Source organism: Pituophis catenifer, unplaced genomic scaffold, assembly GCF_029215685.1.
Source record: "Pituophis catenifer annectens isolate HBS135680 unplaced genomic scaffold, rPitCat1.0.hap2 SCAF_9, whole genome shotgun sequence".
Classification (NCBI taxonomy): Eukaryota; Metazoa; Chordata; class Lepidosauria; order Squamata; family Colubridae; genus Pituophis; species Pituophis catenifer.
In genome coordinates this window covers 26,754,306-26,778,014 of record NW_027256889.1, presented here as the reverse complement: position 1 = coordinate 26,778,014, position 23,709 = coordinate 26,754,306, and the positions used below count along the sequence as shown (strand labels likewise).

The 23,709-nt window shown below is 42.8% G+C and overlaps 1 protein-coding gene across 5 annotated transcripts; it reads right to left on the bottom strand.

The window, feature by feature from the left end:
• Positions 1-5,615: 5,615 nt before the first annotated feature.
• On the bottom strand, positions 5,616-22,036 carry TMEM39B (transmembrane protein 39B). 5 transcript variants are annotated; one of them, XM_070949399.1, is made up of 10 exons: positions 21,966-22,036; positions 19,706-19,891; positions 17,772-17,991; positions 15,322-15,414; positions 13,750-13,904; positions 11,193-11,529; positions 9,908-10,095; positions 9,728-9,800; positions 8,178-8,298; positions 5,963-6,156 (listed from the first exon to the last, which is right to left on the bottom strand). In XM_070949399.1, exons 2-10 carry the CDS (start codon positions 19,831-19,833, stop codon positions 6,062-6,064), a joined length of 1,410 nt encoding a protein of 469 aa, XP_070805500.1. In that variant the 5' UTR covers positions 19,834-19,891; positions 21,966-22,036; the 3' UTR covers positions 5,963-6,061. The 5 variants fall into 5 exon arrangements, 3 of the variants coding, with proteins under 3 accessions (XP_070805497.1, XP_070805498.1, XP_070805500.1); XR_011600742.1 differs by lacking the exon at positions 5,963-6,156 and adding an exon at positions 9,345-9,536 and having other exon boundaries at positions 8,216-8,298; XM_070949396.1 differs by lacking the exon at positions 9,728-9,800 and having other exon boundaries at positions 5,616-6,156.
• Positions 22,037-23,709: the final 1,673 nt, after the last annotated feature.

Genomic DNA, 23,709 nt, shown 5'->3' with positions numbered 1-23,709 from the left:
TCATAATGTCCATCATGTGAAACTCTCCCTCCAGAGATTAGAATGGCCCCAACTCTGCTGGCCTCTTGCAAGGCCTGAAATACCTGGCTCTGCCTGGGATCACCAGGCTATGCAGCGACCCACCTCTTGGTTAGGTTAGTGATTTGGGTTGAGGTAGCTTGGTCGCTGTGTATTTTTAACTTTTGTAATGTTTATAATATAACTGTCCTTATTTAAACTCTGTTTGCCACCCAATCACTTGTCTATGAAGATTCTCAATTATCCAGATCATGGTTGTCCCATAGGTGCTTTTCCAAGACAGATCTGGACGTTCTTCATTTTTTTCTTTTTTTCCTTCAAGGAAAAAAAACCAAGGAAGTCCAGTTGCCATTTGAAAAAGCACCTTTGAAACACCCAGTCCCTTGTTGAGATGGGCAGCCATACAAACGGATTACCGTATTTTTCGGAGTATAAGATGAACCTTTTTCCCCCCTAAAAGGGGGTGAAAATTTAGGTGCGTCTTATACACCAAATGTAGCCCTGCCCACCCACTGGCCCCCACCCTTTGGCCTCTGCCTCCCAGCAATTTACCTTCTTGCAGCAAACAGCAAGAAGAAACAGCTCCTTTCAGCTTCAACACAGCCTAATTAGCACAAGTTGATTGGATCGGCCACCCGACTCTCAGCTGTTTTGCGCAGGCCTCTGCTGCTGCAAGGAGGTAAATTGCTGGGAGCAGATTTTTTTGTTTCTTGTGCTAATCAAGCTATGCTGAAAATGAAAGTGAAAGTGAAAGTAAAGCAGGCTGTTTGCTGTTTGCTGCAACAAGGCAAAATTGCTGGGAGGCAGAGGCAAGTTTCTTTTTCTTGTTTTCCTCACCAAAAAAGGTAGGTGCGTCTTATAGTCCGGAGCGTTTTACACAACAAAAAATACGGTAAATAAATTCACACTAAAAACCATTATACAGTTGGTCTCTCTTGATCAATTAATCACCAATAGCCAAAATGCTTTATAGCTTGGTGTAATTGGCAAGAACCCTTAGGGTGTCTTCTGGAGAGGGCTAGTTGCCAAGTCAAGATGGGTATCTGACTGGAGCTACTGAATCTGGGTTACAAAATTTTGAATGACCATTAGCTCGCAGCAAAGGTATCTTGCCGCCCACACATGGTAGACCTACATTTAATGAAAGCTTAAGAGATTATATGAAGGAATGGGAGGGGGGAGGGGAGTTGATTCAGGAAAAGAGGGGAACTTCAAGCCATGGTAGAAAATATTATCTGAGTCCTGCGTCTTTAGAGCGTGTAAGAAAAAGCCCATACCTTTGGGTTAGTAGGGGTAAGTCGAAGTAGAGACTGACAGCTTTGTGTTTCAACACTCATTGTATTGCCATTCCTTCCAAGACTCGTTTGATATTGTCTCCTTGAAGAGCTGACAAGCTATAAATACAGCTTCGTCTTTTGCTACACTTTTAGCAAGAGGGTCATTTCTGTCACTGCAGAAAACGAAGCAGCCGCAGGGCAGGATGAGGAAACTCAACCACTAAGGCCAGAGAGGCTCAGCAGGCTGGGATTATTTTAATTACCTTGGACATAAACTAGGCTCAGCTGCTGCAGACACCACCTTTTGCCAACATCCATCAGCAATTGGCTGCATCCCTGCTTTTGTTTAGAAGCCACTTCTGAAAGAGCCGCCATGACGGAACTTTGCCATCCATCAAGGCAAAATCTCCCCCTTGCTTGGTTTGCCAGAGGTCTTTTGCCGATGCTCACTCGGCAATAGACAACCAAGATGTGAATCAATACAGGTAGTCCTCAATTTACAACTGAGCCCAAAATTACTGTTGTTAAGCGAGACAGTTTTACAACCTTTCTTGCCAGTTTTTAAATGAAATCTCTGCAATTAAATTAGTAATGATTGTAAAGTGAATCTGGCTTCCTCATTAACTTTGCTTGTCAGAAGGTAGCAAAAGCGGAATGCATGGCCCCGGCACCCTGTCATAACTACATGCCAGTTGCCAAACGCCGGAATTTTGATCACATCACCACTGTAGGGATGCTGAAACAGTCATAAGTGTGAAAAATGGCCCTACGTTATTTTTTCAGTGCCCTTGTAACTTCAAAAGTTACTAAATAAAAAGTTGTAAATCAAGGACTACCTATAACAATGATGGCTAACCTTTTACATCACCGTGTGCTGGAAATGGCACGCGAAACCATCCTGGGAGTAATGTGCGGCCCCGCTGGCCTTCGCGTATGCGCCAATACCCAGAAGAGCAGCAGTCTGTCGCGCATGTGCGAGCCAGCACCTGAACATCTAGTTTCCGGCACGGACGCGCCCCTGACAAACAGCTGGCCATCGCACATGCGCACGACGTAAACCTGGAAGTTTGGCTGCCGGCCTGCGTATGTGCGACAGAACGCCGCTCTTCTGGGTTTTGCAACTCCCGCGCGTGCAACAGCCAGCTGATCGGCACACGTGTGTGCACAGGAACGTGGGAGGAGCCAGCGAGGCCGCGCATTCCTCATGGGATGGTTCTGTGTGCTGCTTTTGGCACACGTTCCATAGGTTCGCCAACATGGACCTATACCATTGGTTTGAAAAAAAAAAACCCCACAATGGTGTAGATCAGTATTTTTCAACCTTCACAGCTTTAAGAGGTGTGGATATTAACTCCCAGAATTCCCCAGCTACACATGAGGAATTCTGAGAATTAAAAGTCCACACTTAAAATTACCAAGGTTGAGAAACACTGCTCTACAATTTACTCAGGATGCACAAATGTACCCCACAGAATGTTTCCGAGAGCTGTTAGAAGTTCCTTTATGCTGTAAAGATAAAATTCTAGATCAGGGATCTCCAAGCTTGGCAACTTTACGATTTGTGGACTTCAACTCCCAGAATTCCTCATGTCTGGCTGGACAATTCTTGGAGTTAACATCCACACCTTTTAAAGCATTGAAGGTTGAAAAACACTGATCTACACCACTGTTCGGTTTTTTTCCCAATCCAATGATTCAGGTAGTTCTTGGTACAGGTAATCCTTAATCATGGCTGGCTGAGGAGTTCTGGGAGTTGAAGTCCACAAGTCGTAAAGTTGCCAAGGTTGGAGACCCCTGCCCTAGATCTTCCTTCCTTGTAGTTCAGCATAGCCTGAACTACAGCCCAAAGCTTTTCAGCAAAAGGACCCTGAGGCAGCAGTTAGCGAAGAAAAATCTACAGTTAGATTTGCCCAATTTATATCTCAAATTCTGGGCTGGTCCTTACGAGCATCCTTGTCCAATGCGAAGAATGTCTAAATTGTTACTTCAAAAGCAGAGAATGCATTTTGTAGCTGCCAGTTGTGCTCTGTCATCACTAGGGCAAAACAGGCAAGTCCTGTGGCTATCAGCAGATTTAGACAAAGGACTTTCTGTGCAGGTTTATGCCCAACACCATTAGGAAAGGAAAAACTACCCTAAACCAATGAAATTTTGGTACACGTGATTTGTTTTAAAAATACACACAATCATGGGTATTTTCATTCTCTTATAGAAAATAAGAACAAGTGGGTCCTTTGGAGATTTTGAGGATACATATCTGAATAAACAGGTGTCAACCCCAGCACCTCTATAACTCTGTACAGCAAGGCACAATCCTGGAGTGCAATAACATTTAGCCCTATTGTGGCAAAAAAATGTTGTAAAATCAGGTGAGACTACTACTGCCTTGCTTAGCAACAGAAATTCTGGTCCCAACTGTCATCATAAGTCGAGGATTCTCTGTACAACTGGAAAAAGACTTAATTTAATGAATCATTACAACTCATTCCTTCCTCCCTACTTACCTCCAGAACGTGAATGCTGGTTTTGAAAGACAATAAAATCTGATCCCATTAAAAGTGCTCTCTTCCATTTTGAAGTACTTTTGGTAGCACCCTTTCCTGAATGTCTTTTAGAAATCATAGGACAGTCGAACTCTTGAGTGACCGAGACCACAGCTTTTAAAAAAATATCTCTTTGTGCTTTTCTTAGCAAACGAAGCTGGCAACAGTCCATACCTTTAACACAGAAGTGTTCAACCTTGGTAACTTGCGGTCCTCAACTTCCAGAATTCCCTAGGCAGCATGTTGAAGTGCACACGTTTTAAAGTTGGCAAAATTGGACACCCCTGCCTTAACATAAAGACCAAGCAGTGAAAAAGCATTTACAATAGGTCACCAACCATGTGCAAATACAGAGGCAGATGTTCAGACAGACTTCACCTGTCCCATGACTCCACTGCTGAGAAACGCTGCTCTACAATCTACTCAGGATGCACAAACGTACCCAACAGAATGTTTTCAGGAGCTGTTAGAAGTTCCTTTGTGCTGTAAAGATAAAACCCTGTATCAGGGGTCTCCAACCTTGGCAACTTTACAATTTTACTCAGGATTCCCTTAGGAAGTGTGCAATGCACAAAAGAGATGGCCTGGAGGAAATCAGCTGACCAGCAACTGGGGCTCACCCCAGCACCGACAGTGAGACCATGACTGGAATAGAAGACAGCAATGGCTATTAGGCTCACCTTTTGTCCATCATCTGGCCGGCCACAGAAGGAAGTGAACAGGAAAGATTTGGCTGGCAAGAAACTCCCCACTACCCCTGCCTTTATATTTCTTAATTTTTAACCACTAATAGGACAGCTTCAGTGGAAGGATATAGGGCCTGGTGGCTCAGCAGACTGATAGCATTGTGATTAACACCAGCTGTCTGCAATTACTGTAAGTTCGAATCTCACCAGGCTCAAGGTTGACTCAGCCTTCCATCCTTTCTAAGGTAGATGAAATGAGGACCCAGTTTGTGGGGGCAATAAGCTGACTTTGTATAAATATACAAAAGTATGAAGGCTATTGCTTAACTCATTGTAAGCTGCCCTGAGTCTCTGGGGAAGGGCGGCATATAAATCAAATTAAAAAAAAAAACCATCTAAGGCCTTTTTCCTGCACACAAAGATTCTTGTTTCAAGCAACTGCTACACAGGAGGAGACACAGGGAACACAATGCAATTCCTGAAGAGTGTGCATGTGACCTTTGTTCATTCGCATCCCTCGTGGTTTTATAAACCTTTTCATAACATTTATTAGTCAGAAAAAATGCTGCCAAACTGCGAGTCTTACATACCTCCCTTTCCCCCCCTCTCTTTCTTCAAAAGGGTAATCCCTTCCATCCCTCCAAGTGTTAGGTGAAGTCATTTCAAGAGTTTCGATTCCTTCTTCTACAGCAGTGTTTCTCAACCTTGGCTGCCAGGCCAATTTCAACTCCCAGAATTTCCCAGTCAGACATGAGTAATTCCCGGAGTTGAAGTTCACACATCTTTAAGTTGCCGAAGTTCAGAAACCCTGCTCTACTGTCTACTCAGGATGGAAAAATGTACACAATAGAATGTTTCCTGGAGCTGTTAAAAAACTCTTTTCTGCTGTAAAGATTTACACGACTGCCTGCCATCAAGAACCTACAGTGCTAGGTTGAAATGGAAGCTGGGGGAGAGAGCAGAGGAAGGACTGCAGTTCGGATTACAGACCTTATGTTTTTTGCTAAGAGGAAAATTCTTACAAATGCAGACACCCCCAACAAGCCCTCAGGCAGCCCAGAACACCAGCAAGAAATACTCATAAGACTGGGTGGTTGTTACAGTTCTTACTGCTCCACAAAACAGGCTGACAGAAATTGAGAGTATAAAAATAAGATATTTTCCTTACCAAAGCAAAACCAAACCAAAAGAAATGGTAAAAAAGACATACAAAGCTCAGGGCCGGCCTGACTGCATGATTCTCAAGCCCCGTGCTCCAGCATGCTCCGTGACCCAGTGAGGAAACGCTTCTCCTGCAGGGCAGGGCAGGCAGCTGAAGGGCCCCTCGATGCAGTCTCGGGTAGCCCTCAACAATGCTCGGAGCTGCTGTTCTCCGTTACCTTCTGCAACTCGCCCTCAGTTCAGCTTCAGATCAGTCTCTCTGGTGGCAGAGTATGAGTAAGCTTTCCCCAGCACCAAGCGATCCCGTAGAAGTTTGAAGAAAGCATAGTAGTTGCTGAAGAGAATCAGGGCCAGCGAGATGGTCTGGTGCCATTTCTCAGAGACCACCAGTGAGTAGAGCTGATAGAAGATGACAGCCCCCTCGAGGAGGAGCAGGATGTTCAAGATCCGCAGAGGCTTGCTGAAAAAAAACTAGAGGGAAGAGAGGTTCCTTTGGGTGAACAGCCTGCAGTTCCTGGTGCCCAGTGAAGGTCTGGACTTCACAAAGGTACCTGTGGATATCCCCAATCCAAGCACCAGAGTAAAATTGCATTATTTAACATTCACGTCTTTCTTACTTTATTTATACCCCACCGTTTTGCTCTGGTGAGCATTCAAAGCAACTAGTCAAACCAAAACAGAATCTAAAAAGTTAAAAATTCAGAGTAAATATCTCAAATCTTCATCAGATCTTTTGCTATTCTCACCATCAATCTTACAAAACCGCAAAAGGGAAATGGGACTTTGGGGGAGTGGAACCCTTAAAGATACAAATTATTTTTTATTTAAGCAGTGCTGTGTTGCTCTCTTGGTTGCCAGGGTGCGGCTGAGAAACTATGGATGACAACAGAGAAAAAGGGCACAGAGGAGAAGTTTGTGGGAACCGTGGCAGTGCCCAACAGAGGAATACCAAGGTGCATTCTAAGCTATGGGCAACTGTGTTTACTGACAGGGTTTTTTTTTTTTTGTCAACAATTGGAGAGTATCCTCCAACTAGCCTGTGGTTTTCAGGCAAATAGCCCAGAAAAAAGGTTTGCTGATAAAACCAGCCTTTTGTCAACACAACGTGCAGGTGCAAGGCAGCCTTCATTTTCACAAAGAGAAGTCCTGGAACTCCCAATTCTGAAGAACTCCCTGTTGTTAACAGTGGCATCACTGGCTCTCTTCTCTGGGCTTCTCTTTCAATTAGAAATTTCCGCCAAGCCTTTCTGGTGATGGCAGAATTAAGTTCCTCATTTTGTCTTCTTTGGGCAAATGATGAACGTCTTGGCATGCTTTTAAATTAACGTTCAAACTTCAGAATTGAAAAACACCCTAAAATCTAAATATATAAAAATGGCTCTGTGTGTGTGTGTGTGTGTGTGTGTGTGTGTGTGTGTGTGTTCCAGCATAACTCTTTAACGCCTCGAGCAATTTCAACCAAACTTGGTACACAGATGACTTACTCTCTGGAAAGAAATAATGTGTGGGGGTAAAACATCCCTAACAACCCTTGGGGTGTGTGTTCTGTTAAGATACAGCCTGTTGTGCCTTAAAATGGCTGCTGCTGGACTGCCTTAAAATGGCTTCTACTGTACAGCATAGTGGAGTTGCCATGGTAACGTCTTCACAGTACTTCACAAGAGGGCTCCCTCTGGTAAGGGGGAAAATCCAACATTAGAAATTACATTTGTCTGGACATTTTCAACAAGGCTTTGATTATTCTTGAAGACAAATGTATGGCCATGATCAATAAAACATTACTGCAACTCGCCCTGCCTGCACCACTATGAGATCGACATGACGTACTTCATGCATATTACATACGAGAAAAAAACTACAATGTCGAACAGCTTAGTGCATCTATCGTGGAAAGGAAGCCACTTCTAAATCAAGATCAGACAAAAAGCATGCCAAATGATCATGGATCAGCTAGCAAAACAACAAGGTGATATCATTTTACTTGATGCTTCTGGGGGCACAGGGAAAACATTTGTAATTAATTTAATTATCCCTGAAATCAGGGCTCAGGGTGAAGTTGCTCTTCCTGTCTAATACAGGAATGGGATAAACAAATACCCAGGCAACGCCAGGTTATCAGCTAGTGAATAATAAAGAAGGAATAGAGGCTATAGAAAATTCCCAGTAATAGCTTTCCTGGCTGGAGTGCCAATGAAAAGAACATCATCCTCTGTTCATAGAAGGCTCAGAGGCCTATAGGCGAAAGCTGCCTCTGCAACACTCATCCAGAATCCTTTGGGCTAAAGCTAAGCAAAATGGGGCCTGGTTAACTCCTGGTTGGGAGACCAGCAGGAAACCCCAGGGCTTATAAGATGCTTAAAAGGAAAAAAAAATCCCTTAGCAAACCACTGGCTGCACTCATGCGGTCACTAGAGGCCAAACCACTGTGGAGGAAGGGCAGGACAAAATGGCAGCCATCCACCATCAACGTTTGTACAAGGAGAGCAGCTTACGTGAAAGCGGAAGTGGGAGACATCCGAAGGCACTGCCACGTTGGAGTGGCCCACCGCTTTGTAGACGTTTTTGCTGTGTTTCACTAGCACCCCCTGTGGCCACAGACATTCGTCCGTCCACCTGAAAAATATATTCAACAGGCATCTGATGGAAGGAGCAGAAGAAGGGACTGGGCCTTTCCCAGCTGCTAATCATCAGTTTGGTGGCACTGACTTCCAAGGGGGAGGAGAGAGGACTGCAAGCAGCACAGGGTTTGTTTTCTTACTGGGATATGCTGGGCAGAATGAAAGCTAAAAAGCTTGAAATAGATCTACACTAGTCTCCTTTTATTTCTTTATCAGCAAAATATAAATTTGGTATAAAATGGTTTGTCGTGAATGCGACTGTTTGAGGGCTCCTGGATTGGAGCTGAAAGGTGAATTACAGCATTTGTTAAATTAGTAACATGGTTGTTAAGTGAATTTGCATTCCCCATTGACTTTGCTTGTCAGAAGGTCACAAGAGGGGATCACGTGACCCTGGTACACTGCAACTGTCATACATGAGCCAGTAGCCAGGCATCTGAATTTGGATCATGTGACCGTGGAGATGCTGCAATGGTCATAAATCCCTTTTTTCATTTTAACTTTGATCAGTCACTATATGAACTATTGTAAGTCGAGGACTACCTGTATTTGAAGTTACAGTGAATCTCCACTGGGGGTACTTACAACGTTGGTCTGAAACTCTGACAACTGCTCCCTTGCAGTCACATGATCACATATCGGGGCACTTGGGAACTGTCCCACATTTAGAGTCTTTTGCTGCATCCTGTAGTCATAGGCCTATATTTTATGAAGATTTTGCAGGAAACCAGCATTTCCGGTTTCTGGCAAAACTGTCCCATAGTGAACCATTCGTTTGTTTAACCACCATGGCGGCCACTTAATAACTGCCACATAGAAAGTTAATAAAATTGGGTCGGTCAAATGGGTGACCCGTTTTACAATCACCGTGATTTATGACCATGATGGGCAGAGGTTCTATAATGGTCATAAATCAAGGATTACCTATATTGCATTGAGATATAACTTCCTGCAAGTTTAGAGCAACACACCGAAATTAAACAAGCTGGGCTTCTTCAAGACAAAAAGTACAGAGAGTGAACTAATGTTATGAACACATACCTGTGAAGTAAAGGACTGTGCTGGCCAGACATGGCACACAAGTGCAGCCACTGCACAATTTCTAATGTCACAGAAAGCTTCTTTTTATGATGGCCAGTTCCCCACCCCAAGTTGGACATTATTTATGGGCCTTTCACAGTAGACTCAGTACCAGAAGGCTCCTCAGATTTAGTTGGTGCTTTTTAAAGGATCCTAGAAGGGCCATGGAGAGCCCCATAGAAAATGGGAAAGAGAGGGAATAGAGGCTATGAGCAGAAGGACCTGGCCTTTATGACAGCTTGTCAGGCCCCAAGTAGCATTTAGCTAGTTTGACTTTTTAAAATGGTTAAAATGTTGCTTAAAAAAGAGACACCAGATTAGACCAAACTTGAGAGACATGTTACCTTTTCCTTCCACTGCTTAATGCGGCATTTGGTACCTCCAGGCTGCAACTGCCAATTCTGAGAATTGGGAACCCTAAACCTCAAAGAGGACAAGTTTAGGAAGGCTGCTTCGTACAATCTGAGTTTCTGACTGCCTAAAAGGACAGAGAAATGGATTTCTGAAAGATGGAGGCCACTCACTGATGCTGCAGCACATTGGAGCAAAGAGAAGGGTCGACCTTCTGCCAGCAGCCCAGATGTGCGGCAGCTTTATGCAGGAGGTCGCAGTAGCGGGCAGGCAGCAGGTGCTGCATGAGGATGACGGACGTGCTGATGGAGACCAACAGGAACAACTCGCAAGACCACTGCTTGTCGTAATACTGTGTGCTCTGTGGAAAAGCAAGGGGAGATCAGGAACAAACAGGAAAAAAAAATGAGGTCCACAGTTGTACTTTCCAAACTATTCTTGCATTTTCCCAAAGTATCCTGGTTAACCAAAGGACAGCTCTTTGATGAGTGGGAAATGGGAATTATTTGTGGAAGTCTACAGCACTGGGATTGATCCAGCAAGGCTGTCTAACTTCTAAAGTTCTTTATTATTACACGGTGGTTCTGGAGACCAGAGTAGGTCAAATATGTTTGATCTTAAAATCTGGTCTGGAGGATGACTTCAAAATAGATTTATAAATAAAACCACAAAAGCATTTACTGTGTGGTAAAATGTGATGATATATGTGAACTATCTCAAAATTTGCCTCTATAACAAGGTTGTCCAACTTTGGCACCTTTAAGACTATGGACTTCCAACAGGTAGAGTTTAAGTCCACAAGCCCTCAAGTTTCCAAGATTGTATACCCCTGCTCTAAAACAATAAACAAATTTGTACCACCTCGCCCAAGGCACAAAAATAACTGTTGAACTAACTTTCAATAATGGTGGGTTTGAGCAAGACATCAAACCTGACATCCTTCCCATGACTGGGTCATAACACCATGGTCTCAACCCATATCTGAGATCCCTAAATTTATGGTGCTGAAGAAAAACAGAACAGGATAAAACCTCCTGATTCTGAACTACACAGAAGAGTAACTTGGTTTTTAAAAATGGGATTTTAAATTTGGGGTTTTAAATTGAGCCTATCATTTAATAATTTTAATAATTTTAAAATTTTGTCTGTCTTTGTGCTTTTAATCAGGCTGTACACCGCCCTGAATCCTTCAGGAGAAGGGCAGTATAGACATTAAATAATAAATAAATAAATAAATAAATAAATAAATAAATAAATAAATAAATAAATAAATAAATAAATAAATAAATAAATAAATAAATAAATAAATAAATAAATCTTCCAGAAAAAGGGCCCATTCCCTTTTAGAAAGGGAGAAGCAATTCTTTTTTGGAACTGGCCCAACCTTGACCGAGAGGTCTGCCCTTCCCTCTCCACAACTGAATTGTCCTGCAGGAGCCCCAGTCCACAAGCACCTACCTTCACAAACCACACTGGTACAAAGGCCACATAATAGGCACTGAGCATGGAGCTTAGCAGCACCTCCTTCATGCGCCAGTTGAAATCCACTTTCAAATACTCCACTTCATTGCGGATCAGATCTGGGGAGAGACAGCAGGCATGGGTGGGCATAGTCTCCATGCTGTAGAGCTGCCGAGTGTGCTGCTTCCAAGTCTCCTTGAGAACAGAGAGGTAGTCCTTTCCCCGCAAGCTGACATCCCCTGTGTCACGAGGGCCAATGCTGGCCACAGGAGAGAAGAAGCCGCTCTTACGAAAATCGCAGTTTAGTTGCAGGAAGGGGATGTACATGCCAAACCTTGGAAGAGAAGAACAATTCTGAAGTAACTTTTATGAAGTTATAGTCATTGTCCATGTTACTTTCCAAACACTGAGCAGTTTACGGAAACTAACATGAATCTGCTCCTCTACTAACAAGACTGTAAAACAAGTCAAGCGAGAGACTGGGAAGTGGCCTGCTTAATGTCAGAGATTTGTTTATAGTAATTTAAAGAAATTACAAGTAAGATAACACAATGCTTATTCTGGCGTAGATAGAATAACTTGTTAAAATACAGTCATCAAATATCCAGAAGAGGACAATTATGTCTTCATTGGCCACTGACCAAAACAACTGGATATTAAAGAAATGGAAACCCAAAATCATTTGGAGGACTACAAATGCTTCATTCTTTAATACAGGTGGTCCTCAGTTAATGACAGCATCTGGGACCGGAATTTCTGTCGCTAAGCAATGCAGTCATAAACTGTGATATCACGTGACAGCTTAGCAATCGCAGGTCCAGCACTTCCTGGTGGCTGTCCTTAAAGGAATCCATTAAGAAACAAGGATGTCACTTGGTCACCATTTGAGACTTCCTGTCTGCTTCCCCACTGAATTTGCTTGTAAGAAGCCAGCAAAGGTCAGAAATAGTGATTATGTGACTTCTGGAGGCTGCAACATCATGACAGCAAGCTGAGCACTGAGAACTAGTAAGAACCACTTGTTCAGTGCCATCACAAGCTTGAATAGTTGCTGAACAAGTCATTGTTAAGTGGGGCCACCTGTAAAAGAACACATTTTGTTAAAGCTAGGTTCTGGCTCAATATATTTTGGAGATATGCAAGACTATCAACAAGATTTGAACAAGGATGAGCAAAGAGAAACATTACAATTGGATTATATTGTATAATAAGAATTTCATTTTTCAATGTGTGCCAGTGTGTTCACAAAAAGTGACAATAAAGGTTCTTATAATTTTTTCCCCCTTTTTTGCCATTTCCTCACTGAAAAAAAGCAAACTTAGTAGGCAAGGAAGAGAGGTATTGCTATCTTACTGACTAAAAATGGATTAAAGCACCTGAAATAGCTATGAATAAATGGAGCTCGCCTTCTGCTGCCACTGCCGCCACCACTCCTCTGGAGCTCACCTTCAGGACGGATCAGTTCGTCCAAACCATGCTTTGCTTCCCGGGAAGGGCTCTGTTGTGGAGGGCTGTGTGCCCAGACTAGGCGCTTTCTCTCGGGCCTCCCGCTTCACATGGGGTGGCAGGAGGAAGACGTGTGTGGCCGGGAAGGCTGCCTGCAGTTCTTGCAGCCAAAGCTGGGATGTCTGTGAACCCGCAAGTATGTATGAGGCCTTCTGCCTTGAGCAGAAGGTTGAATTATAAGAGCTCCAAGGTACCTTCTTCTAGCCTATGATTCTAAAGTCTCGAAGACAAGGGAATTTGCTTAAATTGTGTGTGTGTGTGTGTGTGTGTGTGTGTGTGTGTGTGAGAGAGAGAGAGAGAGAGAGAGGGAGGGAGGGAGGGAGGGAGGGAGGGAGGGAGAGGGAGAGAAGCAGGCTTTTGGGGGGTACATTTTGGAGAAGTATCAAGAGAAATGCCAAAAGGGCAATCAGCTTGGTATTAAATTCCAAATGAAATTGGGTCTTCAGGGTAAGGAGACATGAAGAACTTTCATCTGCAGGTTTCTAAAAATCTTATTAAAATGAATGTCTAGAGGCAGCTCATTAGTCCTCAGGGAGCAAAAGCGAAGAGGATCCCAATGAGGGCCTTAGCTACTTAGCTCAGGAATAACAGAATAACAGAATTGAAAGGGACTTTGGAGATCTTTTAGTCCAACCCCCTGCTCAGGCAGGAAAACTGAGGATGCCAAAATCTGAGTGGAGGACCTGGTAAAGGTGTCAGAATAACACAATAACACTTAGAAGTGACCTTGAGAGGGAGGGGAGGGAGGACCCTATACCATTTCAGAGAAAAGGCTGTCCAGTCTCTGAGTTGAGTTGGCCACGGCCACCCAGCCACATGCCCACACAGCCAGTCATTAGGGCAGCGAACTGATTGTTAAAACATCTGAATCCCACCACTGCGTGAGACTGAGTTCTAATCCTGCCTTAGGCATGAAAGCCGACTGGGTGAGTTTGGGCCAATCGTTCTCTCTCTTAGCCCAACTCAGCTCATAGAAGGAGGAAGAAGTATTGTTGAGTTATTCATAAAAATAATAAAGAACAATCAAGCACTCTTTTTTGGTACTTACGGATAACATAGGAACAAGAGGTTGAGGAGCGAGTATGATCTGAAGAGGTGGATAATAGATTGGCACAGGCTCCAGCCTGCACCAGTTAGGACAGCAAAGCGCATAGTGACAAGGAAGATGGAGCGTGGCAAAGAGACCTTTCCCGTATGAGAAGCCTAAAGGAACAACAAAAAACCCAGATTTGACTACCGTATTTTTTGGAGTACAAGACGCACCTTAGTTTTTGGGGAGGAAAATAAGAGAAAAGCTGATTGGCAGGTGGGTCAGCCTTCCGGAATACCCCCAATCAGCTGTTTCCAGAGGTGAATAATAGCAACAGGTTTGTTGGTTGTGAGCTGTGTGCCTTGCTTTTTTTTTCCTGCCTCTGAAACTTCTGGAACTGTTTCAGAAAAAACTTTTTTTCCTGCCTCTGAAAGCCTCCGAAACAGAGCTTCAGAAAAAAAGCCTCTGAAGCTCTGTTTGGGGGCTTCTTTTTTGAAACTTCTTTTCTGATGCTTTTTTCAGCCTCTGAAACTTCCATTTGAGAAGCTGGGCAGGGCTACATTCGGAGTATAAGACGCACCCAGATTTTCACCCTCTTTTTTGGGGGAAAAAGGTGCATTTTATACTCCGAAAAAGACAATACTTCTGGTTAGGAGGAAAATGAACAATGCTCCAGAATTCTAGGTGCTGATTTGATTTTTGAGGGACTGTAATTCCCAAGTCTATGCCCACTCAACTTATAAGGACTTAGATTTGAATTTACATTTGAATAAACATGCTTAGGATTGCAATATCTAAGGCAAATATCTGGATTGGGGGGGGGGTCTGGAATCCCATCATCCCTGGAAAGAAATTAGATGGGTTATGTGTGCCTCTGAGGTGGCATCCAGACTGGAGTGGGCAGCAGGATCTTGGTCCATTTTCCTTGATGGGGGTGGGTGGCAAAGGACAAAAACGGGCCTATTTTGCCTTTTCCTATGCTTAGTTCAATATATTTTGTGCATAAGAAAGTGGCTTCTGGCAGGGCAACTCTGATGTTCTTCAGGAGCTAAATCTAGTTTCACCGCTAGCCAGCTGTGCCCAAAAATATTCTCAAGGGAGATCATCCACTGAATATCTATCGTTAGTCCTCAACTTATGGCTGTAATTGAACCTGGAATTATGATCATAACTCATGGCAGTCATTAAGCAGATCATCATGTGACTGCATCCAATTTTATAACATTTTTGTAGTGGTTGTTAAGTGAACATCCTGATCATTAAATAAATCCGTTTTATCCAATCAGCATTTTTTTTTGGCCAGGAATCGGAAGTAAATGCCAGAAACTGGCAAAAAATGCTGAAAATTAGTCATGTGATGAGATGCTGCAAACAGCTGTACATGTGAGCCAGTTACCAAGAATCCAAAATGTGTGTGACCATAGGTTCTGTGTATGGCCATCAAAAATTCTGGAACTGGGTCCAGAACTGGGTTTTCGGAGGGTCTGTTGTAACTGACGGCAGAGTTGCTGGTGACATAAGAAGCAGCAGCCAAAGGATAATCGGAAGCAGTAATTTCCCACATCTCTGACCCAAGTGGCACAACTTTACCTCTTTCACTTCCTTCACAATAGCAATTATCAATCTTCTTGCCAGAACAATCGTTGTCACTGCCAGAACATTGAAATCAATGAGATGAAAATTCTGCAAGAAGGAAAGACAAGACTATGGTTAACCTAGGAACAGAAATCTAACAAATGCCAAAAAGCAGTAAGAATTCCCTGAGAGTCTTAGGAAAAAAATAGGAAAATAAAGCTGTGCGTATACAGATAATCCTTGATTTATAACCATAATTGGGATAAGAATCTCTACTGCTAAGCAGGTGATTATGAAGTGAATAATGCCCAATTTTACAAGCTTTCTTTTGCCATGGTTACTTAGTGTATCATTGCTGTTGTTAAATGAATCACATGGTCATTAAGTGAATCTGGTTCCCCCCCCACTGACTTCACTTGTCAGAAGCTGGCCGAGAAGGTAGTAAATAGCAATCACATGACTTAGGGGACTGTGCAACAGTCACAAATAGATGCTGCTGATCAAGCCCCCAAATTTTGATCATGTGACTGTGGGGATGCTGTGAAGCCATAGGCAAGATGACCACTTTTTTCAGTGTCGTAGTTTTGAAAATTTGCTAAATAAATGGTTGTAAGTCAAGGACTAACTGTATCTGCTTCTCTGAGCTGTATTCAAAGGAAGTCTTTGAAATGACTGTCATATACTGTTATGTCCTTGCAGACGTATAGCTCAATACGCCATTTACATTTACAATGTCTGAATCTAACCATGTTTGTTCCTGACCTTCTCTGGCACTAAGAACAACCAGAAATAAAATCAGGAGAGTTGCCTTGTATATTTTGGCTTACTTTACTTACTTATTTTATACTTTATTGGTCAAAAGTGTGATTAGACACATAAGAAATTTGTCTCTGGTGCAGAAGCTCTCAATGTACATGCAAAGCAACACAGTAGTAATAATCATAATAAGGATACCAATAGGAGGGATGGTAGAGAAGATGAGAAAGATAATACTACAGCAATACAACATGACTAAATATACTTAAGACACAAGACAATACTGTGAGGATTACTATGAGACAATACTGTGAGGTATTCAAGTGATGAATTAGTCTCTGTGTCTAGTTGTTTTGGTATGCAATGCCCTATAGTGTCATCCTGAGGGGAAGACTAGAAATAGTTTATGTCCAGGATGTGAGGGGTGTCGGTATTTTCTCAGCCCTCCTTCTGACCCACACATATACAGGTCTTCTATGGAAGGCAGGCTGGTTGCCATTTGTTTTTTCTGCAATTCTACGTAACTATCCGTTGGAGTTATATCAGCACATTACTTATTATATAATCTATATTACAGTATTATAGCACCAATTCCAGAAACAGACAGAGGGTGCCCCACTGTTTCTGGCCTTCCAGCTATTCCAGATTTTCAGGTATCTGGCTACATGGACTTCTTTTTCAGAACAGAACCTCATCCTGAAATTAAGGATATCCCCAATTCCATAGGGGACTGTCTCAGATACCTGGTTACTGACTCCAAGATAAATGTTTCTGAGCAACCAAATAAAAACCTGAGTATAATTCATAAACAGTTTGAAATTATTTGCCAAAGATTAGAACAGTGTTTCTCAACATTGGCATCTTTAAGAAGGATGGAGACTACAACTCCCAGAAATCCTCAACCAGGATGATTGGCTGGGGAATTCTGGGACTTGAAATCCACCCCTCTTAAAGCTGCCAAGGTTGGGAAACACTGGATTACACAGACGGCAAAGATTTCTTATCATACTGCCTATATAATTGAGCTCACAAATGAATATTTATATACATAAATATATAAATATATTTATATAATATTTGTAAATGGGTATCAGGAAGGCATTGCCACTGCCCTCTGTCTTCAGACCATAGGTATACAAAACTTTCCTCTCATTATAATGGTTGACATATCTTATGAAGTGCATCAGAGTTTATGTTGCAACGTAGTTGCTGGGCCCGAGCATGCATGCTCCCATGGGTGCAGCCCCAGGCTCCTCTTCAGCTGTTGCTTTTTTATAAGACCTTTCAAATTAACATTTAACAGTTTTTAGAATGATTAAACCCAAACAATATAGAACAGGGTTTAGCTGGCTGGAGAATTCTGGGATTGAAGTCCACACATCTTAAAGTGATCAAGGTTGAGAAACACTGGCAAAGAAGGTTAATATTAATTTAGAGACTAGATTTAAGAAAAATATAACTTTCACTGGCAGCCTTTATACATTCCCCAAGACTCACAGCAGACCCCGTTATACATTACATTTCTATACTCTTAAGTTTAGTATTTGAACTATTTGAAGTCTTTTAAGAAGAAATTTGGGCAATCATTTTCTCCAACTTGATGCCTTTGGATGTCATCTCTCACAATCTTAAGGCAGCAGTATTTTTTCTAGTTTTATAATTGTGACTTTAAGATCTTGCAAACAGGCAATCAGATATAAAATACCCACCAATGAAGTATGGGAGGGAGGGTGAGATGGTGGGTACCACCAGACTGTTTTGTAGATGTTTATGTAGTGGACAAAGAGAGCAATAAGATGACAGAAGAAGAGCTGAAGTTCAAACAAGATGCTCCTCTCAATGGGAAGTTCTGGGATCTTGCAATGCTGGAGGGGAACCACTGTTTGGGTGGCCAAAGGAGGGCTGGAAAGACCTGTCCCTGAACCACTCCTGCAAGAGGAAAACAAAATATGTCAACTCAAAAAAGAGATTCGTAGTTTTGCTCTGGGAAGTCGAGGGTGGGAGGGTTTGGGGGGAGGTGGGAGGGGAAAACATTTGTAAAACTTTTTAAAACTTTTTAATAAAAAAAAAAGAGATTCGTAAACATTCATGTGCCTTACTCTGAAGGGGATAACTCCCAATGACCCAATTGATAAGTGAACACCACATGATCAGTTTAAGCTAAGTTTATTTGAACAATAGGGTGGGGTAACAATATTTACCTTGAGGATACAAATAAATAATAAATGCTGGCCAATAATATCAAGTGCCATTCTTATTATTGATAACATGGATTAAATTTTCTGCTCACAGTGAGACAACACAGTTAATAGAGATTTGCACAAGTCAGACTTTGTGGTTGTTACTTCCTAGTTACCTTGGAGGAATATGCCCTGTTTTGAGCAAGCGCCTGTAACTGTTTGAACAAGCGATTAGAGAGGTTTATGTGCATTCAGAAACTTTAGTAATTTTCTGGTATCTATTTTACTTATTCAACTTCCAGAAATCTAATTTGGCTTTACAGGTGGTCTTTTGACTTATGACTACAATTAAGCCCAAAATTTCTGTTGCTAGGTGAGACATGTGTTAAGCGAGTTTTGCCCCATTTTACGACCTTTCTTGCCACAGTTTTCAAGTGAATCACCACAATTAAGTTAGTAACATGGTTGTTAAGTGAACCAGGCTTCCTCATTGACCTTGTCAGAAGTTGCCAAAAGGGGATCTCATGAAACTGCAACCGTCATACATATAAGCTAGTTGCCAAGCGGCTGCATTCTGCTCATGTGACCATGGGGATGCTGCAATGATTTTAAAAATGGCCATAAGCCACTTTTTCAGGGCCACTGTAACTTCGAATGGTCACTAAATGAACTGTTGTAAGTCGAGGATTACAAGTCTATTTTGCCCACTGCTCCTTCTCCTACTTTATTAGCATTCCCATGCCCAATTTGTTTCTTTGCTCATACTATTACAATGTCATTTAAAGACTGTTTAGAACTATCATCCTCTCTTTACCACTTGCTATTGAAAGCAACAATAAAGGTAAAGTATTTGCCTTGCACCATTTATATAGTGTCTGCTGTATATCTCAAGGCAGTTTACGCAGAACAATTAAAACCAAGAGAACTAGCGACAGCCCTCTAAGCACAGATATATTTCAAGATGGTGTAGAAGCTACCACCAGAGGAATATTTAGCATCTACATCTGGTCATCAATAATTTCCAAATCAAATTAAAGAGTGATTATTTTAAAGGTGTGAAGAATATTAAAACCAGCTACCATGAAAACAGTGAATCATTGTACTAATCTTCCTTGGCTCATCACCATTGATCAGGATGTGAATACCAGAGAAAAACACTTGTTGTTGTTGTTTTACATTTGTTTCAACAAGAACTTTGCCCCCCCCCTTGTAGCCTTAAAGTGGGAAATATTTTATTGCAAATCACCCTGGGACAACTTCTCTTAAACTACAGTATCGAGAGTATAATAATTCTTAGTCAAGTATTATGTAAATTAGGCAGGATTTACAATCATTATAAGCTCACATCTACACATTGTCAAGGTCTTGCCCCATACTCTTATTTCCCAACAAAGCGAAGTGTTTAAATGGGACTTCTTACTGGGCCTCTGGATTTCATAGAACTGTCTGTAGCACAGCTGTACCTGGTACGTGAACGCACACTAGTGACTGAAGAAGTTGTGGAGTGGCTGGCACCACCAGGAGCTCCAGTTTCACAGAGAGGATTGCGGCAGTAGGATGTCCGGTTAGGTCCCCTTCTTCCCCCTGCCATAACCCCTGGCAATCAGAGGGCAGCCCTGCTCTTCAAATGTTTTCTTTGATTCTATGAACTGGAAATGAAAATGTTAGGCCTCCATTATTATAACAATTCCTAGAATATCTGGAAAGCTCTGAATAGGTTTACCATTTCAAGAAAAGCATCTCATATGAGGGGTTGGTGCACAAATATCAAATCTACACATAACATAAACATCTTAGCAATCTGTACAAGAATGATGACTGGAACATGATAAAATTCTTCCTAAACTGCAGATACATCAGGCTCAAAGTTAAAACTATAGATTTCCTGAAGCTAATTTCACTTTTATTCATTATATTATAGTAGCATGTTTCACATATCCATTTGCCATTTCTTAACCTGATGATCTCCCGCTTCAATGGCTGGCTAGGAAAAATGGGGAACTATTGTCTAATAATGTGCTAAGAGTACCAAATTGTGGGAAGCTGCAATGAGTTCTACTTATAAACAGTCCTAGAGTTGCTTCACGCAGATACATACATACCCTAATGATGCAACTAAATCTGTGCACTGATTTTGAGTAATCCTGTTACAATTTTTGAATATTTTATCACTTCGGGAATATTTGCACATGGGTCTAAAAATAGCACTGCTACATTTAAACATTCAAAACTGGTTTCTAAATATCTCATTTTCCTGGGGCCACTTGCTCTCATGTAGCCTGTTTTATATATATATAAAATTCTGAACGGGAGAAAAAACTCCTATCTTGGGGGAAAATGGGGTGCAAAACAGACCCAAACTATTTATAATCATTCCAAAACACTTTTATCTCCATTTCACAGAGTCAGGAATAACCCCCCCTCCCCCAACAGTGTAAAAGAATCCACACAATACAGCAGCATTTACAGCAGTTTTTCAAACTTGAGGTGTGTACTTCCAAGTCCCAGAATCCCCCACACATGAATTGGCTGGAGAATTCTGGGAGTTTAAGTTCACTTCTCTTAAAAGTGGCCAAGTTTGAAGAACACAGGCTTAGAGTGTCCATAGTTAAATAGAGGAGGAAGGGAATGAACTGTCAAGCGAAGATGCCCCTCAAAGCACCACAGACGGCCTTAAACCTGGAGTAGTAACTCCCTAGAGCAATGTTTCTCAACCTTGGGACATGGCTGGCTGGGGAATTCTGGGAGTTGAAGTCCACACATCTTAAAGTTCCCAAGGTTGAGAAACACTGCCCTAGAGGGTGGCTGGAGCACATCCTGGGGTAATGGAGCCATTTGTACAGGTAGTCCTTGACTTACAACAGTTTCATTTAGTGACTGTTCAAAGTTACAATGGCACTAAGAAAAATGACTTACGACTGTTTTTCGGTTACGACCTTTATAGCATCCCCACGATCATGTGATCAAAATCCAGACGCTCGGCCACTGCTTCGTACTTATGACCGTGGCCAGCGCCCCTTTTGCAACCTTCTGACAGCAAGCAAAGTCAATGGGGAAGCCAAATTCAACTTAACAGCCAGGTTACTAACTTAACCAACTGCGGCGGGTTCGCTTAAACTGTGGAAAGGAAGGTCGTAAAACGGGGCAAAAACTCACCTAACCAATAATGTCTCACAACAACAACAAAAAAAAAAATCCCCCCCTCCGTTGTGGTCGTAAGTCGAGGACTACCTGTAACGGCTTTCCCCGGTGAGTCGAGAGGATCGGGATGCAGAGACGCTCGCGGAGAACGACCGTTTGGGGGGCGATTTGGGCGAAGGAAGGCGTCATTATGGACCCCATTAAACAATTCTGGGGCGCGCTGGGTTAAAACAGTTGAAGAATCACCGGGATGCGAGGAGGCAGAAACGTAATTAATCCTCGCCCCCGCCGCGGCCCTCCTGACGAGCCCCGAGATTTCCCGCCTTCAGGCTATCAAGAAAGGCCACGGCCAGACCCGTAGGTCTGTGCCGGCGCGACCCTCGTGCCTCGCGTGAGGAGGGAGCCGGGCGGGCGAGACGGAACGGGGGCGAAATGCCCATCCTCGTGCCGGAGGAGGTCGCGGCTGCCGAGCAGCAGCAACACCCGGAGGTCGGAGAAACGCCACAGTCCCCGCCTCCCCGGGACGGAGGAGCAGGAGCCCTAAGCGGCCCAACGCGCAGCCTCCCGCCGCCTTCGCCTCACCCATCGTCAGCAGGATCGTTCAGCTCCGGCGGCGGCCGCGGGAAACAAGATGGCGGCGGCGCTGCGCGCTCTCGGCGCTGGGAAGGGGACGGCGGCCGGCGACAGACAAAAAGTCTTGTTGCGGGACTCGCGTGAGCGAGCCCCGCCCTTTAATCTGGGAGGAGCTCCGGAGGAGGATGCGCGCGCAACGCGGCTTGCCCCGTATTCTCCCAATTGCGCCAGATTAAAGGAACCATTTTGCCTCGGGAGCCAAGGCGCCTTATGCAACTCCCCCACGCCACGTCCCAAGGATTCCAGTCTAGACAAAGCGGCGCTCCTACCTCACCAGCGGTGTTTCTCAACCTTGGCCGCTGGACGATGTGTGGACTTCCCCAGCCAGCAGAGCTAGCTGGGGAATTCTGGGAATTGAAGTCCACACATCGTCCAGCGGCCAAGGTTGAGAAACACTGCTCACCAGTCTACCTTGCGAAGCTCAGTTGGAGAGGTGCAATGAGCTTGGAACCCTGAACAGTGTCGGGTGGGAGACCCACCATTAAATCTCACAGCACCAGCCAAGCTAGGCAACTAATAGCCTGGAATATTTGGCAAACTTTTGCCTAGTCAGCTATGCAGACATGTCCCTGGAGTCGGCAGGAATGAAGCTACTTTTTAATTCAGACTCTTAATTCCTGAAACCATCTTTCTCCAGAAGTGAAGCTGTTGGCTACTAAGGCTGGCTGCTTCCCACAATTGTAGTGTCTTTGGCACTGCAATTTGGCTCCTATCCCGACAGCATTTCGGCATTGGGTCTGTGATTGTCTTATGCCAACATTTTCTTCTTGATGTACTGTACAAAAATGGCCACAGATAAAAAGTTCTTTTGATTTCCAAAATGGAAACTCAGCGCATCCTCCTGAACTTTAGATAACTTGCTTTAAATTATGGTGAAAAATTATATAGCAGGAAATGTTGCCTGCGTATAACTAGAATCACCAACTTGCATTTTCCAGAGCTGTGCATTTACACTAAATGCCATTTATGCTATTTTTTGGTCCCATGACTCTCATCTGCTCTCTACACTTTTGGAGGAGTATTTGACCATTTGGATTATTTATATTTGATTTGAAGGTGTACTTCAAACACTGTTTGATCCCTTAAAAGTGAGGAACTAGATCAGCCAGGAGTCAACATTTACTTTCTTGACAAATATGTGCATCCTTTGAATATTTAAGCAGATTCAAACAAATAGTTTAAATCTCTAGATTTGTTTTTCGAACGGTTAAACATTGCAAAGATAATAAAAATGGAAGCAATATATCTAGTATTATGACCTTTTGTTCCAACAGCTGTGAATGAAAAGGGGAAAAAAGAAGTACCAAGCTCAATTTCTGTGCTATATATGAACCTTTTTTTGGGTTGTTTCTAGTAATCCTGAGAAGTTAGGAAGGACCAAGAACTATTTGGCAGAAGGAATCTTTCAACATCCCATCCAGAATTTTTGTGTGGAAATAATTACATTCATTTCAAAGATTATACTTATATAATTATAATTTATGCAATTATAATTAAATCCATTTTTTTCTGTTACCTACCTGGTAACAATAAACTTTCTATTTTCCATATTCTTTCTTTCAATGCTGTGATAAATGTTTTGCCTGATCATATGAAGGCTGAATTATCATTTAAAAATAAAGTTCAGCTGAATGTCCATAGGTTGCTCCCATCTCATGAAATGACTAACATAAAATCATACTTTTTTTTTTAA